This window comes from Pelecanus crispus, chromosome 2 (assembly GCF_030463565.1).
Source record: "Pelecanus crispus isolate bPelCri1 chromosome 2, bPelCri1.pri, whole genome shotgun sequence".
Lineage (NCBI taxonomy): Eukaryota > Metazoa > Chordata > Aves > Pelecaniformes > Pelecanidae > Pelecanus > Pelecanus crispus.
In genome coordinates this window covers 155184713-155204721 of record NC_134644.1, presented here as the reverse complement: position 1 = coordinate 155204721, position 20009 = coordinate 155184713, and the positions used below count along the sequence as shown (strand labels likewise).

The 20009-nt window shown below is 41.0% G+C and overlaps 1 protein-coding gene across 1 annotated transcript in view; it reads right to left on the bottom strand.

The window, feature by feature from the left end:
- EMC2 (ER membrane protein complex subunit 2) overlaps window positions 1-18128 on the bottom strand; it is a 47734-nt gene extending 29606 nt beyond the window's left edge. Inside the window, exons 1-4 of the mRNA XM_075705500.1 lie at window positions 18073-18128; window positions 11123-11236; window positions 7603-7667; window positions 3184-3269 (exon numbers count right to left, since the gene is read on the bottom strand). Of these exons, the coding sequence (XP_075561615.1) occupies window positions 3184-3269; window positions 7603-7667; window positions 11123-11236; window positions 18073-18112 (305 nt within the window). The 5' untranslated portion in view covers window positions 18113-18128. The remainder of the gene's footprint in view (window positions 1-3183; window positions 3270-7602; window positions 7668-11122; window positions 11237-18072) is intronic.
- Window positions 18129-20009: the final 1881 nt, after the last annotated feature.

The window sequence follows — 20009 nt, the reverse complement described above, 5'->3', positions numbered from 1 at the left end:
CCAGGGCTTTATCCTATGGTACTCTACCAAGCAGATCCCTAAGAGGCCAAAGCCTGCCCTCCTGAAGTCCAGGGTAGTGAGCTTGCTGTGCGCCCTCCTCGCTACCCTAAGGATCTTGAACCCCACCATTTCATAGTCACTGCAGCCAAGGCTGCCCTTGAGCTTCACATTCCCCACCAGCCCGTCCTTGGTGAGAACAAGGTCCAGCATAGCACCTCTCCTTGTTGGCTCCTCTATCACTTGGAGAAGGAAGTTGCCATCAATGCATTCCAGGAACCTCCCAGATTGCTTATGCCCTGCTGTGTTGTCCCTCCAACAGATTCCAGGGTGGTTGGAATCCCCCATGAGGACCAGGGCTTGTGAACGTGAGGCTGTTCCTATCTGTCCACAGAGGGCCTCACCTGCTCAGTCTTTCTGGTCAGGTGGCCTAGCAGCCCCTCACTATAATGTCAGTCAGCCATCCCTGCCCTCCCTTCAATCATGACCCATAAGCTCTCAGTCAGCTCCTCATCCGTCCCCAGGCAAAGCTCCTGCACTCCAGCTGGTCACTGACATAAGAGAGTGATCCGCCCCCCGACGCCCGGTCTCCCCTGCCTGTCCTTCCTAAAGAGCCTGTATCCCTCCATTCCAACACTCCAGTCATAGATGTATATCATGATAGATGTATAGATACCATCATAGGTATCAAAGATGTATCCAAGGAGAAAGTTAGACAATAAAGGTCAACCTCAAGCTCTGAGGTCATTCATCATCACATCAGCAATTAAAGGAGAGCCAAGGAGGATCACCATCCTTTGCTGGATGTGGGGGGGAACATTGTCACCGAGGATGAGGAAAAGGCTGAGGTACTTAACGCCTTCTTTGCCTCTGTGTTTAACAGCCAGACCAGTCATCCCCAGGGTACTCAGGCCCCTGAGCTAGAGGATAGGGATAGGGACCAGAATGGAGCCCTCACAGTCCAGGAGGAAGCAGTTAATGACCTGCTATGCCACCTGGATGCTCACAAGTCTATGGGGCCAGATGGGATCCACCCAAGAGTACTGAGGGAGCTGGCAGAGGAGCTTGCCAAACCACTTTCCATCATCTATCAGCAGTCCTGGTTAACAGGGGAGGTCCCTGATGACTGCAGGCTTGCCAATGTGACGCCCATCTACAAGAAGGGCCGGAAGGAGGACCCGGGGAACTACAGGCTTGTCAGCCTGACCTCAGTGCCGGGAAAGATTATGGAGAGGTTCATCTTGAGTGAACTCAACAGGCAAGTGCAGGTCAACCAGGGGATCAGGCCCAGCCAACATGGGTTCATGAAAGGCAGGTCCTGCTTGACCAACCTGATCTCCTTTTATGACCTGGTGACCCGCCCGGTAGATGATGGAAAGGCTGTGGATGTCATTTACCTGGACTTCAGCAAAGCTTTTGACACAGTCTCCCACAATATTCTCCTTGGGAAGCTGGCAGCTCATGGCTTGGACGGGTGTAGTCTTCGCTGGGTAAAAAACTGGTTGGGTGGCCAAGCCCAGAGAGTAGTGGTGAATGGAGTTAAGTCCAGTCGGCAGCCGGTCACGAGCGGTGTTCCCCAGGGCTCTGTTCTGGGGCCAGCCTTGTTTAATATCTTTATCGATGATCTGGATGAGGGGATTGAGTGCACCCTCAGTAAGTTTGCAGATGACACCAAGCTGGGTGGGAGTGTTGATCTGCTGGAGGGTAGGATGGCCCTGCAGAGGGACCTGGACAGGGTGGATCGATGGGCCGAGGCCAACTGTATGAGGTTTAACAAGGCCAAGTGTCAGGTCCTGCACTTCAGTCACAACAACCCCATGCAACGCTACAGGCTTGGGAAAGAGTGGCTGGAAAGCTGCCTGGCCAAAAAGGACCCAGGGGTGTTGGTAGACAGTCGGCTGAACATGAGCCAGCAGTGTGCCCAGGTCGCCAAGAAGGCCAACAGCATCCTGGCTTGTATCAGGAACAGTGTGGCCAGCAGGAGCAGGGAGGTGATTGTCCCACTGTACTCGGCGCTGGTGAGGCCGCACCTGGAACACTGTGTCCAGTTTTGGGCCCCTCACTACAAGAAAGACATTGAGGTGCTGGAGCGTGTTCAGAGAAGGGCAACAAGGCAGGTTAAGGGTCTAGAGCACAAGCCTTATGAGGAGCAGCTGAGGGAACTGGGATTGTTTAGCTTAGAGAAGAGGAGGCTGAGGGGAGACCTTATCACTCTCTACAACTACCTGAAAGGAGGTTGTAGTGAGGTGGGTGTTGATCTCTTCTCCCGTGTAGTTAGTGATAGGATGAGAGGAAATGGGCTCAAGCTGCGCCAGGGGAGGTTTAGGTTGGATATTAGGAAAAATTTATTTACAGAGAGGGTGGTCAAGGATTGGAACAGGCTGCCCAGAGAGGTGGTGGAGTCACCATCCCTGAAAGTGTTCAAAAAACAGGTAGATGTGGCACTTCGGGACATGGTTTAGTCTAGTCTACCCTTGATTGGCTTAGAGTAGACTTTGTAGTGTAGGTTAATGGTTGGACTGGATGATCTTAAAGGTCTTTTCCAACCTAAACAATTCTATGATTCTATCTTTGAAAACTGTAAAGTTTTAGGCTGTTCATTATTTTTAATAATTCCTATTAAACTTAGTATGTTATAACCCTTCTATCGGATATTTCAAAAAGGTCAGAGTTTTAGATTCTGCCATTCTATTCCATATGGGTTTTGAGTTGTTTCTATAACAAACTCTATAGGTTTAATCCTTATTAAGTTCTACTGGATTTATCCACACTCAGAAAATACATCCTGCAGTAATTAGGAGCATAGGCAAACAATGAAGGCAAAAAAATGCTGGCACTGATTTTCATATGCTACTCTAGCTCTGTGAGATGAAACGTATACCTCACAGACTTTGCCAAAAAAAGTGCCTAGTGTTTTGCTGTATAATGACTTATGCTGTCGAGTAAGAGATCTTTTTAATCTACGAAGTTTGATGGGAAGACTGCAAAGATGTAACACTGCATAGTACAGGCAAAAATGCAATAAAAATGTCTAAACATTATAATATGATCATGCACACCATTATTTTCTATAAAGAAACTGCCCAGCATTGCTTTGCCATGTTTTTATAGTGCCTGAATGCCTTTTTAAGAAATAGCAAGCACCTTTCCAGACAGAAAGTAAATTTCTTTGAATTCGGGTTTTACCTTTCCATAGCTTCAAATCGCATTCCAGTTAATCGTTTAACTCTGTGACTCCCAGGAAACTGCCGCCTTAGCTCCTGAAGACAAAACTATACAAATAAAACCAAAAATACTATTGTGAATATAATATCTACACAGAAACTGGAAGGGGGGTGGGGGGGAAGGGAGTCCTTGGCTGATGAAATTCAACAACTGAAATGGCATGTCTGAGTAAAAGCAAATACCAATTTTTGAAATAAGCAATAAAATGTATTGATAAAGAGAAGCTCAGAAACTGAAACTTTGTCTGTTAGAAGACTAATTCTAAGAAATATCTTCCATAAAGGTCATTAGATCATCAGGCCTTCTTGGAAATAGCTGTTTGTCTAGAAAATTAAACTCACCTACTAAAACAGTTCTGATACTGTTAAAACTTGAAGTCTACTTAGTTTCCTCATAGTAACACAAGACAGTAAAAAACAAAATAAAGACAGTAAGAGCTTATATGATACTTCTTTAATAAATGGATATCTCACAATGGAACAAACTATGTTAATAATATGTTCTGTGTTTATTTTTAAAATAAACTTTGAAATCCAAAGAAAATGTTTGTCACTGGCTTGGGTTGAGCCTGCTGGCAGAACAGGCATAGCTTCTAACTCCTGAAATCAGTGAGACACCTGGGCTGGATAAAAGGAATTCATCATAGGCAGATTTCTCTGGATTAGCCAAAAAGGATGTCTGGGAGAGGGACTGAGTCACAACTTCCCCAGAGCAAACTAACTCTAACCATATCATCAATGTGGCTATATAGCATTGCAAAGTTTGTAGCTGACTCATTAAAGTGGGAGGCAGGACAGCCCCCAGGCTCTCAAAAAGACCAGTGGTTTGAATCACATTAAAAGCTTCACACAGAACCCTCCTTTTCCAGGCATTTATTTATACAACTCAGCTTATAAACCTGTTCTTCAGATCTAAGGTTCTAGCAGAGGCCTATCTACATAATCCGTTCCATCTCACCACATCCACTGGTCAAAGGAAAAATACAGAAGCAAATCAGTAAAAATTAGTAGGTTCCCTCTCTGTTTCTGCAGATAAACAGGTTGCTAGAGCACAGCAAAGAGAAATACTGACACCTCTACCAGATGCAAAAAAATAGAGACAGAAGAGTGATAGGAAACACTAATCAAAGTAGTAATGCTTAGCCTCAAGTAAGCACAGAGTATTTTCACCATGATCATCTTGGTTTCCAATGAACCAAGATCTCAACAATGCAATTTTACATAGGAAGACTCAGGTCTAGTACAGAAACAGTTTACTGGTACTTTGAGTGATATCTAGGTGAACCGTTGCTGCTCTGGACAACAAATTATCATGAAAAACTACCTGTACTTAGCAGCACCTTACATGAGGTTTGGACTAACCTGTGAACATTCTTAAGAGACAGGAAAACTTACATAAAACTCCAGAAAAGCAGTGTCAGTCCAGCATTTGTACAAACAACCTAGACTTTAAAGAGAACTTTTGCAGACAATAAATTCACCCTGTGGCCCAGTGATCTGGGAATCCCGAAGGACAGTGATTTTCAGTACAAAAACATACACTGCTTTTCTCCAATAAAATTTTTAAATGTCAAAAATTGTAACACTTGCAATAACACTAAACTCCACAATCTGCAGATGGACTTTTACATCTAGAAAAATGCCATCAACAACATAAAAAAAAGCTGATGAAGCAGCACTCAAGTGCAGGAGTAATACAAGACCAGAATTGTTCACATTAGATCTGACTACATGATCATTATTCAACCGAATACAGCAGCCACAAGGCCAAAATAAACTCCTGCAGATTAAGACATGACACAATAAAGTGACATGAAAAGCTGTGAGAGAGTCCCAAACAATTTGCTGCAACACTTTCGAAAACAAAAGTGCATGAATAAACTACACTAGCTATATCTTCAAAATGTTCTGCATTCAGCAGCACTGAATGTCCTCTTTTTAAATTTAACCTGTAATCCCCATAATCATTATGTTATTGAGGTCTGGTTCTGCACTATGTCAATAACCTACTTTTGAGATTCTCCCAGAAACTCAGCAGTTACCATGACAAATCTCACTTGTATGTGCAACTAATTTGCAGTTAATTTGCTTTCTGATTTTTTTAATCACGTAGGTTTTTAATTTTAAAGGTCTGACAAAGGCAAAGAAATCCAAACCTGGACTTCAGCATGTAAAACACCGGTAGTACAAGTGCCTGCCCACAGCAGGTGATTTCACTGAAACATGCGTGTGAAAGAACTGGCTAATTGCAGTAGGAACATGCATTACGCATAGCCATTTTGTGCAGGACAGAGAGGACAACAGTAATAAAAAGAGGAAAGGAAAAGAAAAAAACCAACACAGTCATTTATCTGACTCTGAAAACCACCTCAGCCTCCTCATTTGGAGCAGATGAGACCTATCCCCCTAAGCAAAATGCACCACAGCTGTCAAAAGCTCTCTGCGAAAAAACAGAAGTTCCAAAGCTGTTTGTCTACTTTGGGGCTACAGTTGTAGCAAAAAGCCACATATGATGTTGACTTGTTTGAATTAACTACTTCTTTCTTATAAATCAATCAAATTTAAAAAAAAAATTAAAAACCAACTAAGTTTCCCTCTAAGCTTTTAACTGCCTTTCTGAGCTGCATATAAAATGTTTTACTCCCTCATCTCAAGCAATATTCCTTAGAGAGCACAGAAACTGAAATTTAAAATCCCTGCCAGGGTTAGTAAAAATAAATAGCGTTTCACAACTGATCTTTCAACACTGACTCCCTCAACAATTTTGTGAGTGTCTTCCTAAAAAGACCCTGAAAATAAAGACCAAAACTGTTTTAGATATACATCAGAAAACAGAAATATATTTATTTAAACAGTAAGTCTATTTGTTTTTGTTTAAATTGACAGCTATACTACAACAGTATTTTCTTCTGAGGAACAAAAAAAAGGGAAGTTCAGTGGGTTCACGACAAGTTCAGTGCGTTGTGCTGTATTTTCTAGTGTACTCCATTTTACCACATACATATGGGATGCAAGATAAACTTGTCTAGTTCTGCCTACTTTCAAATTGCCCTTCTCTGAACTACATCCTCTAGTCTGACCCCCTGTATATCACAGACCATTAAGTTTCGTCACGTAAAGCTCAAAGACTTTATGGGGTATTTTGCCATCTGACAGAACAAGGCACCAGACAAGTAATCCCCATGAAAGACCTGTACTCCTGAAAATATCTTTCTTTTTACTTAGGATAAGCTCAAGCTTGCTGGCTTTCAGGGCACAAGACTTTTTTTTTTTCTCCAGTGTTTTGTGAAGGAGGGATGAAAAGCTTATTAAAATTCGCCTGCAAAACACACTTTTGCCTTTTTCAGTTGCTGCCTTTAAAGGATTAGCTAAGCCTGGTTGGTTTTTTTTGTTTCAGTGTTTTTTCATTTTTAATCTAGTGAACAGGTGTCATGGTTCTAAATAAACTCATTTTATCTACATTGTTATTTGTATAATTCAAATAAAGTTGCATACAAATTGACTAAACCCAAATATCCATTAACAGTATTTCTATCAAGAACCACTGAATAATTTGGATTGCAAGGGACCTTTGGAGGTCACCTCCTTCAATTCCCCACTCAAAACAGAGCCAGCTTCCAAGTGAGTGCAGGGCCATATCCCAATCGATTTCTGAGCATCTCCAAAGAGATTTCATAGCTTCTCTGTGCCATGTGTCCCAAAGCGTTCACTAACCCCATTGTTAAAAACTTTTTCCTAATATCTAATTGGAAATTCCTTTGTTGCAGCTTATGCCTCTCACACCTGTCTTTTGCTGCATGTCTACAAAAATCCGTCTCCACTTTCTTTATATCTTCCCATTAGTACATATTCAAAGATAGCAATAAAACTTCTTAGCTTTCTCAAGACTTAACAAACCCAGGTGTCTCAGTCTTCCCTTACACATGATGCAGTCCACCTCTTTATTCATCTTGAAGACTTGCTCCAATATGTCAATGACTTTCTTTGATGATAGCCAACACGGCATATAATATGATATGCATGATAGGACATTTTACCTCAAAACATTCAAAAACCCGATATAATTTGAGTTTTTCAATAAACAAACATTCTCTGTACAATTTGGCAACTTCAGTATTATTCTTGAACATTTAGCCCATACCAGAGTAGCTGTAAATATTTTCATGGCTATTGGAAGAGACCTGATCTATCTAAACAAAAGTTACACATTAGAGAAGGTGGGTGGAGGCGGTTTCTTCCCAGCAGTGTATTTCTTGATAGATATTCTAGAACTCCAAGCTATGGAGTACAGAATATCCTATAACTGTCCAAAGAACTATCTGGAAGAGATACCCAGGAGGAAAATTTAAGGTTTGAGGGAAAAGTCAACTTGAAAACTTACCAATGCCAAATCATCTCGACTGCAGTCCAGGGCAGCAATCATCACCTGTTCATATATTATCCAAACTGGACACAAAAGAGACATTAAATTCAGATAATTGATTTTTTTAAGATAATGGGAAACACCTACAATGTAAATAAGATTAATGAATTCTGTCTGTATATTTTTCCCCCTTCTACTCCCATGGATCACTACTGAAACAGGGGCATTTTAAGAAACTGCTGGAATTAATTAAAAATGCATTTAAGCAATTTTATTGCTTTTAGTAACAAAGTACCTTTTGACATCTTGAAAGGCAAAAAAGCTCTAATTCTCTGGTTTTCCTAACATTATAGCTGCAGTCTTCTAAACAGATCCCCATTAGGACTTGCTCTGTGATCAGACCAGGAGAACAGCCATTTGGGCTAGAAAGAAAACAAATTTCCCTTAACTGTTTCACTGCTGAAAATCCTACAAATGTTGTCTTCTTCCTGGATTTGAACAATGTCTCTAAATCAGTAACAGATTACATTATTTCTGTTCTAGGCCTACTGAGGTCTCGAACATAAAGAACTTAACAGTGTAGCTACACAAGTTGCAGAAAAGAGTGGTTATAGTAGAGGGAAACATGTAATGCGAGTATTAGAAGTACTATGTGTTTTGAACTCATGTAAATCCAACCAGGTGCACCCAATATTTCATAGAACTGAAACAGAAGCAAATGTCTTCCAAAAAAAAAAATTACAAAATAAAAATAAATTGTAAGATAAAAATAACAAAGGCCCTCTAATTTTTAAAAATAGTTTCTATGATATCAATTTCCAGTATTTTTTAAAGAAATTACTATTACTTGCTAAGCATACAAAAGAAGAGAAACAGGCATTAATTTGCCTGTAACCCCTCTTCCTCATTTGAACTATTTTTAAGACATATATTCTGGTTTTATTATAAAATGTATACATTTTTCCATGAATGTAAAAATACATACACAGATACAGAAAAAATACAGATAACATATATCCATGATACAAATTATATATTATGCTTTCTGAAAAAATTCTAAACACAAGAATAAGATACTTTTATAGTTTATGAAATTGCTCTCCTCATTCAATCAAAACTCTACTTTGATACTCTAGCACAGGTTAGTGGTCAGATATTAGGTAACAGAACACTTGTAAGAGAATCAAGTATCCAGTCCGGAGGGATGTGTTTTTCTAATCTGTACTAGGGCTTTTTTGTTCAAGCTTATAAAAAACCCACAAAATCACCAAAGGTCTTATTCCTCTCCTTTTAAGTCCAACTCCGTAGCTTTGGACTACTGACTGTCCATAAGAAAATCCCAACTTTTCATTAAAATTATGATGTGGATTATAGTATCCCTATCCCTTAAAGTGAATATTCAGTAAGGTTTTTGTTAATTTTAAAAACACTAATAATGATAAAATCTTCCCCCCCACACCCCCCCCAATTACACTGGATGTCTTCTGCCTGAGGAGGCAAGTTACAGAGATACCCAAATAATCGATGTCTTCTGCCTGAGGAGGCAAGTTACAGAGATACCCAAATAATCTACCCTGTTGCATTCATCATTTTCCCTTCTATGTGCATTCTGAAATTAGCCATTGTAATATGCAGGTGTTTTCAGAAAACACATGAAGCAAAAAGAGTAACATACATTACATCATCATATACAACTCATTCGCCTTCCATGGCTACCCAAGAAAGAATTCTAGGTCTACTATATGTGCTTGGGGTTTTTTCTTGGTGGTTGGGTTTTTTTAAAGCTGTATACAGTTGCCATTCTGATACTACTTTAAAAAAAAAAAAAATCAAACAGAATGAAAATATGTAAATAAATTTCAGATACTTCTATGCATTTGCTAAGAACCTCAGGAACACCGCAGCTCATTTATCTAATGAATCCTGAATTCCAAGTTTATGAAAGAATAAAATAGATGTATCTTGAAAAGAAGGACAAACTCAACACTGACAAGAAAGGAATGACTCAGCCTGTATTACTGAGAACAGCGTTTCATAAAGGCATCAGTAAGATCTGAAAGGAGTATCAAGCTCCTTGACAATTTCTTACTAAAATACAGTTCTCATAAATTACTAGCAACATGGTAAGAAGAAATGAAAATCAAGGTTAGTTCTCAAAGTTCTAAAGCAGAGGGAACCTATGACAACTCTCTTGCAGGTGGGTGTATTAAGCCTACCCTTACAGTCTAAAAACAAGCATGTTCCTCAGTTACAGTGCAAGACCCCCTCAGAGTGCAGTATCTTCTTCAGGCACTGAATCTCCAAACGCACTTCATGACTCACTGCTATGCATAGAGGTGGCTTCAATACGTGATACTCTAGGTAGATTATCCATGTGTTTACATCCGAAAAACTACAACATTTGCAGTGGCCAAGGTCCTTACAATGGAAAGAACTCCAGAACAGAATTAGAGCTCGGAGGGTGCAAGACAGAACCAGAGCAAATAAAACAAATCCTGCCTGCAGAACCTCAAACCCAATACCAAAACATTCCTCACCTGACAAAAAAGGGAGGCAAAGTGTCTTTCTGAAATGACTATGTGGATTTTAATTCCTGCAACGCTGTATGAAGTTAGGTACTTGAAATTAAAGTTAACTTACTAAACTAACTGAACAAGTTAAATATCTGAACAAAGTTAATCATATGGAATACTGTAACTTTTATTAGTAAATACAATGCATTACTGTGGCTCCTAAAATCCACTTGTGACTATAAAACAGCAGTTAATAAAATGAAAGAACTTCAAGAGACATGTATTAAAGAATGTCTATATTAAATTACCTGAATTATAAAAAAAGGGAAAAAGAAGAAAGAATGAGCTTTAAAATAAAAACCTCTGTGAGATTAATATGCAAACCTATACAATCTTGATAGCATTTTGTTATACTTTGTTTTATTTTATGCTTATAGTAAAGAGTGCTATTGCATTGTGACATGTTTCTAAACAATTCTCTTTCAGTATGACAGTTTATATCCAAGCTTCTGTCTACTGAAATTAGTTAAAATCACCTGCAAATAATAATTTCATGAATAGTGGAAACTTAGACTTACATTCAACTATAATACCACAAACATAATGTTCTAATAAAAACAGCCTTAATATTAATTCCTGCAGTATGTATGACTTGATTAAGGAATAGCTTTCTCTGTTACAAAAAGATACTTTCCATTTTTGCCGCCATGTTGAAGAACAGAAAAATCAGTCAAATGACAGCTTGATAACAGTTGCACGCCAAGTTTTCCCATAGTGGTCTCACTACTAATCTAGCAAACTAACAGCTCTAGCAGGTAATTTTTTCCATGTGTTTTCACTGCAGCCCATATTTGGGAAAGAAATAAAATCTAGGAATTCCGGCAGCCCATTAGACTAAGAAAGTAATATATATTTCATCAATATCAGCAGATACAGAAAGGCAACATAGAAGTACAAAATAGAGGCTGAAAAGAGAAAACAAAGTCAGATAACGGAAGTTTTAAAAATAACGTTTGTTTACTTACTGTCATCTCCAAGCTTAGATGCATATTCATTAATTAACTCTTCTCCAACATCCACTATCTGTTCACTGTTTCGGTAGTTTTCTTCCCTCCATTTCCTCATTTTATCACGCATATCTGGGGGCAAAGGGGAGGAAAAAAAAAATTAAAAAATTTGACATTTCCAGATAATAATGGAATTTGAATTTTATTTTTGGAAAATATGCATATGAAGAATAGGTTTAGAGAATAGATCTAAAAAAGTGACTTCTACTAATATTAGAAAACTACTAAAGAACAGATAGGTGTATCAGACCTCTGAAACCATATCACACAAACCATGCTCTAATATAATCGATTCAATTTCTACGTTTGCAGTCTCTCAGGTTAGTAACATATGCAGTAAAAAAACCTTATACGTAGTTATCCAATATATAATAAAATTGAACAGACATTACCCATGGTTTGGAAAAATAGGCTACAAGAGACGCCTCCTAATTTCACACATTTACCACCAGTACTAAAATTGCATTTCTGCTCCAAGTGAATAAATTTGCACTTAAAGTATTAGAAACACTGCGAGAACTCAATCACTGCTCACGTTTATCAGTGTAAGCAAAATGCTGTGAACTTCCACTCTAAAAGGAATCTACACATGCCTACAGAAAGGAGCCTCAAGAAAAGCAGACATGGAGGTGAAGGCTTTCTACACCAGGGAAGTGCCCAAAAGTATAAAAATTATCACTGCTTATCTAGGTAAGAGAGAAAAGACAGTTTATTTTAACATTAGGATTTTTGTTTCAAGAGCACATTTACTATGAACCAGATCTCCAAGACAGCAGGCATATTCATGAAGTCAGCTAGAGCGCACTACCTAGCCTAGGTTTTATTTATCCTCCGAATTGGGAAATTGCTAAGAATGTGATTTTATATGCACACACACATTTGTATACATGTAGATGTTGCATATACAAGAGCAAATTTTGACGAAACGTACGGAAAACAGTTTTCATTAATAGATAGTGGCTTTACTAATAGGAAGGTACCATGACAACTGTTGCTAATTTTTTTTTTTTTAACTTTACAACAGCTGGAAAAACAAACACAATGACAGATCTAAACACCATCAGTTTTTCTTGCACTTCAAAATGCATAGTTAATAAAACTAACAGTAAAAATTAAGCACTGAACTTTCTTCCATCTACCTGAAGTGATCTCAGATCACTCATAAGACTGGTATTGTGCTACATTTTGTACTTTGAAATTCAACCAAAAACCACCACAGGATTACATTTCATATGCATGGGTAAAGTTAAATGGTTCTAGACACATGATGGTCCCTGGAAAGTCAAAGTTAGACAGCAAGAATGTGAGAGAACACAAACATTCTCAAAAGCTGACAAGCTAAACCCGTAAAAATAAGCAAGCTGTCTGATTTCTACCTACTCATGTACTTGGAAATTACCAATGCCTCCATTCCAGTGTGATTCCAAATGGAATAGTGTCTAAGTTATGTACAACAGAACACACATCTACCATTCATCACCCAAGTACAGCATTTACAGCGATGAAAAAAACCTGCAGGACAGAGAGCAGTATATCAGCTGATGACCGAAAACCAAAGTAAAAATAAACGTTCCCATTCATGTGAATCTATTGAGAGGCTCATTAATTTTAGAAATACTGAATTTTAAGTAAAAGGTAGAAGAAAGAAAATGCAGCAAAAGGCTTTTTGCAATGCTGTCAAGAAATTTTTTTTTTTTTACTATGAAAGCTATCAAAAGAGTTAGCCAATAATAATTTAAGTCTTGAAGGCAAATCTACATACAGCATGTAATACAAGGTTGGGCAGGAGCAAGTGGGGATTTTAGAAAAAGAATTTGTTAATGAAATGTCTAGTTTTAATTACAATTACCCCTGTCATGTATATAGGCTGGTCCTGAGCAATCGATGCATTTGTTTTAGTCTTAGGTTCTCTTAAATTAGCAAGGTTTGCACTTATAAATCAAAACATTACAAGTTCAAAGGAGCAGATGCACTTGCCACAATGTTTGTTGTTCCCTAAAAACATGCAAGCAGTCTACAGGAAGCCAAAACCCGTGTTTTATTTTTGTGTCTGTTAAGGCATCTGAGCAACCAGATATGAAGTAATCCGCTTATCATTACTTATACTTCAATTGTTTAGTTGGATCATAGTTTTCAAGTCCTTGACATCTAAAAGCACCTGATGCAAAGAGGGAAGTTACCTTCCATACTCCAAATACACTGCACACTCCAAAATGTTACCTTGACATATAACAACTGCTACCACCAGCAGTCACTCAGGGACCCCATAACCATTATATTTCTAGAGCTCATTTATATATTGTTCTTCTGCTACAGACACCATATCTTCTACCACCCCTCAGCTCCACCAACTCTCACCTTAGAAAAAAATGAATCAAACCAAAAAAACCCCACAAATCCATCAATTCAACAAGCTTACCTAAACACACAGGGAGCGTAACAGCCTGGCAACTGCTCTCTGTGGGTCTCCAGACCCCTATCCTTACCTGGAGACCTGACCAGTACTTTGAGGTGCAGGCAGAGGCAAAGGCAGCTCAGCTGGGCACTGCGGATACTGCCTTTAACTGTAACAACTCAGCTTTCAAAGGGGCCTCAACTAAAATCCCAGCATCTCACCTTTGCCTGTTGTAGTCCCATAAATTCATATACAAAATCTAGAGTAAACTGTTCTGTCCCTCTGATTACAACTAACTAAAAATTAGGAATACCTAAAAGCAAGCAAACACAGCACGGAACACAACAAAAACATCACACCAACATTTAATTGCACACAGATTATGACAAAGACAAAATGTTAAACTTTTTTGTATCTCCTAGAGTCTTTCCATACAGAGTAAATGTGAACTCAGTTTCTAAGTCATAGGAAGGAACCAATTTTGTCATCTAAAGTGGACTCTGACGACTAGAGTCACTAAAAATTGAAGTGGTCACTTTTAAAATTCATTTGGGATTTTCTTTGTTATGTACAATGTTCCCTGATACATACATTTGCAAGAAAATGGCCTCGCATATACAGACTGTTAAATTTCATCTTATAACGCATTTTACAATATTTTCAAAAACCACAAAGAATTCCTTGAATAAAGTCTCACATGAACATGTAACAAAAACTTGTAGTATGCCACTACTTAAGCAGCACAATTTTTAATATAGGAAACAGCAATACTAATTTAATGATCCAGAAAACTTAAGTAATTTAAGCAACAGTCATCATGACCTATTCAAAATCTTCCAAAATATTCTTTTCACTTGTTTTCAATTGATATTAAAAGAAATCTAGTTTAGATAATAAAATCTTTTTGGTTTTGATATCCAGTGAAGAAGAATTATTGACTGAAACAAGAACTGCCATGACAGCATTCAAAGATCTCCAGAAAGCCCATTGATCACTCGCCAAAAGTCACTGCTTCGTTCTAGCTGGGTTTGGGATGTTACCGCTATTATGCTTCTGTGCAAGGTAGAGAAAGAAAATAAAACCTGGTTTATTTTGTCCAATTCTGACAATATGTCAGATGAGTTTTCTCTGAAAGTCAATTGTCATTTTATTAGATCTTGACCATCATGACTGCTTCTTATTTGCAGATCACTCTAATTCTTCACACGCAAGCTAACTTGTGTGCTATGAAACATGCTCCTAAAAAGAAGTTATACAGGTGTATTTTTTTTCCTTAAATATTTCCACTCATGGGCCAAATTAATCTTAAATGTACCACTGAAACCATATTAAATATTTATGAACAGTCTCCATAAAGTTCTACATGGCTTAAGAGGCTCCAGATCACCAGTTACGACTGATGTGCTAACCTACTACATCATGCTTCTTTGCCAGACTTGCAATTCTTGGCTCCCTGTCACTCCACGTAGTTTCTAATTCCTGTAAATATGAAGGAAGCAGGAAACAGAATGCCATTTTCTACAGGATAATTAGCAACAGTGGCAAAAAAAAAAAAAGGAGCAATATATCACCTTAGTCTCAAATAAGCAAGCTGTAAAATATATGATGCATGTCCACATCTAAGCATTTATTTTACTACAATAGCACCCTGAAGCCACGTTTGGCTCATCTAAGTCCACTGATCAAGATCCTGAAGTTAAATGAGAGGTTTTCCTGCTCCACAGTTTTAATACACTTTAAAGCTCCAGACACAGCTGCAGACAAAGTAAAGAAAGAAAAAAAAGTAAAGACATAATCTCCAACAGTGGGAATCAGAGTTATTTTCAGTTATCTTTCCTAATCACCTGTGCAATGCATTTACCTAACGTACAATTTAATCACTGCTAAACTCCCACCTTTGTCCCAAAGAACCTGAGTGAAAAGCGAAGCAAGGTAAAAACTGTATGTCATCTGCCTCATGTTATTCTTCTTTCCTAACCTCCAATTACAGTTTCATCTTTGAGCAATACATAGGTAAAAAGCATCTTGTTTAGAAAGGACTGAGTACATAAAGGACATTTTTCAGATTAACACCAACCATACACCTGGTTTCACAGAAATTAAGCATTTTATAAAAATTCAAGACGAGCTACATTCAATCCCTAGAGCTGTGTTCAAGTTCTTTGCTAGGGACTAGGTCACAATGCTGGTCACTGCTGCGATCACCCCACTAATGAAAAGCCTCATTGCACCAGCGATCTGTTAAAGTAAACATGGAGTACAAAGAAGAGCTGCCTTCTCTGAAAAGAGCCTTTGCATGGTCTGTTCCAGGAATCTGTTCATTTTTACTTTACTTTGCATCTCAAAATAGAGGAAAAAATGGATAATTTTTTCAAATGCATGCTTCTAAAGCACAGACAGCTGCTTGTACCAACGCAGATCTTCAAGGTTTTCCCCTGCACTCCAAGTCTTTCATTTAGATGTAAGCTGGAAGATATCACCTTGGAAGTTCATATGACAAAACTCCCCAGCTAGTCCCCAAAAATCTCCTATTCAGCATACCCATATGCAAAACCATGCACCTAGCACAGTGTCACAAATGTCAATCAAAACTCTTTGGAAACAGAATATGGAGGTTATTCCCAAGTGTAGGATGCTCACCTCAGTACAAATTAGCCAAGTCCAAAAGCAGTAAGCTTAAGCATCCTATACCTGGCCTTTACATTAGAGCATAAAGACACCAACTCTGCAACACTCTCAGCCAAAACAGTCTAGGGCTAAATGTACAGAAACATATCCACAGTGCACGTTACCTCTCCTGTGAAAAATCTCATTTGTCTTTCCAATCACTGACACCTGAGAACAACAGGAGGGGAAAAAAACCCTAAATCTCTGGTCTGCGTAACATTTTCTGTTCAAATAAACACCAGAAAAATTCTTTACACAAGCTGTTTTTAGAGCAACTTTTGGGAAAGCCTAACAATAACACTAGTAATGTTCCATACAACTTCCCTTGCCATATAGTGGCCTGCCTGCTCTCCATCCAAGCTGAGCTTCACAACCGCTATACCTTCTCACAAGAGATGTAAAAGAACACGCAACCAATCTTTTCCTGAAGTGCTAAATTAGTCTAATGACATCACGGTGATGCAACCAAATATCAAAGCAAAACTACCTATAAACTGACCACCTGACACGCTCGCAAGAAAGCTCTCTTCTTCATCCTTAATCATCCAGTTACAGCACTATTTTCTTCAATACCAGCTAAAATATTTTCTGAGATTAATGCAATTTGGCCTGAAAACAGAATATTTCAAATTCCATTTTGTTTTCGAGTCCTCTAGAAAAAGGTGCAGGAAAGACAGCATGGGCAAGTTATCTCATGGGCAAGTTACTAGCATCTGCTAAAATACATCCCATGCCATGTTCCTCCTCTTATCCCCATACTACAAAACCAAACTAACCAATAATCTATGCTCAGGGAATTATTCTATTGCTCAACTATTTCTTTACAGATTAGCAGTAAATAAATAGAACACCAAAGACCACACAGCTTCTCTCTGCGTTATCTTCTCTACTGTATAATGTTTGCAATGTACTGGACCACCTAGCTAACGATTCCCCTTTTATGGCCAAAATTATGGAGAAGCATTAGTTTATTCCTGATAGGATACTGTAATGGGCTTGAGTACTGTATGAACTCAGACTTGAACACGTACTGCTTATGAGAGAACCATTCAGAATGTCAGGTAAACCTCAAAAAAGTATTGCTATTAAAAAAAAAAAACAAACCACTATGATCAAACAGATATGAAAGCTACAAAGATGTGGGGAGGAGGATTTTCAAAAACTTTTACGCCGCTTCAAAGCTTCTGGGAGTTCCTCCACAAACGCTTATCACCAAGCTTTAGGAAAGCATCAGGTAAGTTTTAGGCATTCCAAAAGGTGAACTGACACACAAACCGCTGACCCAACCGAGAGGCCATTTTCTCCTGTATTAGCATTCTGGGGGAGCTGGGAAGCAGTGGGAAGAACGCCAAGCGCTGTCCTCTCGGGAAACGGGGGTCTGCCCCCACCAAGGGGAGGGTGCGGCAGGAGGGCCCCCCCCGTACCGACGCTTGGGCAGAGCACCCCGCAGGGACGCTCCCCCCGCCGCGCAGGGCGGACAGGCCCGGGCCCTCTCTGCTCGCCGGGCGGGGACAAGCCGGCGGGAGGGCTGCCTGAGCGCCGCCGCCCACCCAGGGGGTGACCACAGGCCGCCAACTCCGCTCCTCAGGCAACGCCGCCCCGCTTGCGTCGGCCACCCGCAGCCCGAGGAGGCCGGCAGCTGCCAGAGCCGCCGGCCCCGCCTGGGTACCGCTACCGCCACCGGCCGCCGGGGCACAGGCGCCGGCCTGCCCCGAGCCCGCCGCGCAGCGGGGCTCTGGGGGCACGGCGCAGGTGCGGGCATCGCCGCCGCCGCCACCCCCGCCCTGCGCTCGGTGGGCCCGGGGGTGGCCCTGTCCGGCAGCCCGCCGGCTGGCCGCGGCGTTACCTTCCCAAGTCACGTCGTACATCTCCGACACCTTCGCCATCTTGGCGGCCGCCCGCGTGACGCGCCGCCGTGACGGCCCCGGCCCTCATTGGCTGGGAGGGCGGGCGCGCGGGCGTCCCGCGGCGCGGGCCCGCCTGAGGCAGCGCCCGCCTGCGCCACCGCCCCGGGCGGCCGCAGGGCCCCTGCGCCCCCTGCCCCGCCGGCCGGGGGGGCCCGAAGGCGCTGGGCGCCAGCCGCCGGGGAGCCGCGCTGGCAGGGGCGGGGAGTTAACAGGCCGGCACTCGTCCTCTGCTGGGTTTGGGGGGTTTTAATCTGTGTGTGCTGCGAGCGTGCGGGGTGGGGGGGGGAGACGGCGATCGCCTTTTCGGTGGCACCCCCTGCCTGCCCTGCCCGCGGCCGGGGAGGCCTGGCCTAGCTGCATTCAAACGCGGAGCCGCTGCCGGCTTCGCCTGAACTGGGGATGGCACGAAGGGCTGCACGTTAATTTCTCTTCTTTTATAATCCACATAAACTTCCCACGTCCAGTTCGCGTGGCGCGAAGTTTGGCACCTTGAGGAGGCACCGCGTGAGGAGGCGCCCGCTTTCGTTTGTCTTCAGCTTGTGAACCGCCGGCGTGTTTCATAGAATCATAAAACGCTTTGGGTTGGAAGGGGCCTCGAGAGATCATCGAGCCCAACCCCCCTGCAGTGAGCAGGGATTGGACCTGTGAACTTGGCGTTATTAGCACCGTGCTCTGACCCACTGAGCTAACCCGGCTTTCATGCCCCCCGGCTCCTTCTGGAGACCATCAAAGACGAACCATCCGCTTCTCTGCGCTCGCTCCAGCCACCCCATGTGCAGCAAACCACCACGGCGACAAATTCTCTGCGCTCGCTCCAGCCACCCCATGTGCAGCAAACCACCACGGCGACAAATTTCTGGCAGTGAGTGGGAGAAGCCCTGAGGAGGCATAGAGCTGGGCGTGGGGCCAGGGGCCTGCTGCCCTGCCATGCCCAGCTCTGTCACCTCTCCGGCATTTATTTTCCAACACTGTGGCCTCTGCTGACCACCAGTCATGGAGATGAAGGTTTTCTTAGTAAAGAAGGCTCCCAATTTCAGTACTGTGTAGTTGTTAAGAAATAAATGTAACTCCACTGAAGATGTTAAAAAAACAGATGGATTTTTAACTTCATGTATGCTAAAGGAACTGGTTTTTAGAAAATACCATCAGAATCTTAGTTGTCTGATGTTCAGCTCTGACAAGATCTCTTCTGGGAAATTCCTCAGACACCATACTCAACATTAATCCCTTAGCTCCATCAACAAATGTACCCTAGTATCAAGAAGACTGTTTCTGTATTTATTGTGTTGCTTCCTCTGAACTAGAATAAACTACTAATGCTTAATACAATCTACAGTGTAATTACATGTAATGACTTCGACAGCAAAAAGGCCTCAACTGGAATTCAAATGGTGGTCTAGAAAGACTGTGTATGCCTAATTTTTTTTTCCTCAGAAGTGGTTTTTGGTCTTCTAAGTCACTGAATTGTTTAGACCTCGTATAGCACAGCTGTACTTCCAGCTAATTTTACAATGCCAGTGCCTGTGTTATCTGAACGCTTCCAAAAACATGTATGTATTTATTCTCATGGTATTCCTGTGGGTAGGGAACTATTACTCCTTGTTTACAGGGAAAGGAACGAACGCAGAATGGTTACATGCCACATCCATAAAGGATTTAGCACATAGCTGCTCTGCACATTACAGGGTAACACTGAAATAGCTGAGGTAAAATGAGAAATTACCTTGTGGAGTTCAGTGCTTCTGGATTGCTGAGCTAGCTGTAATGTGGGATACAGACAGAACTTTTAAGCATATAAATCCAAAATTTGGTCCTTTTAAAAGCCCTGTCAGCTGCCACCTGATGCTGAAGGAACTGAAATTTGAGAAATGTGTGT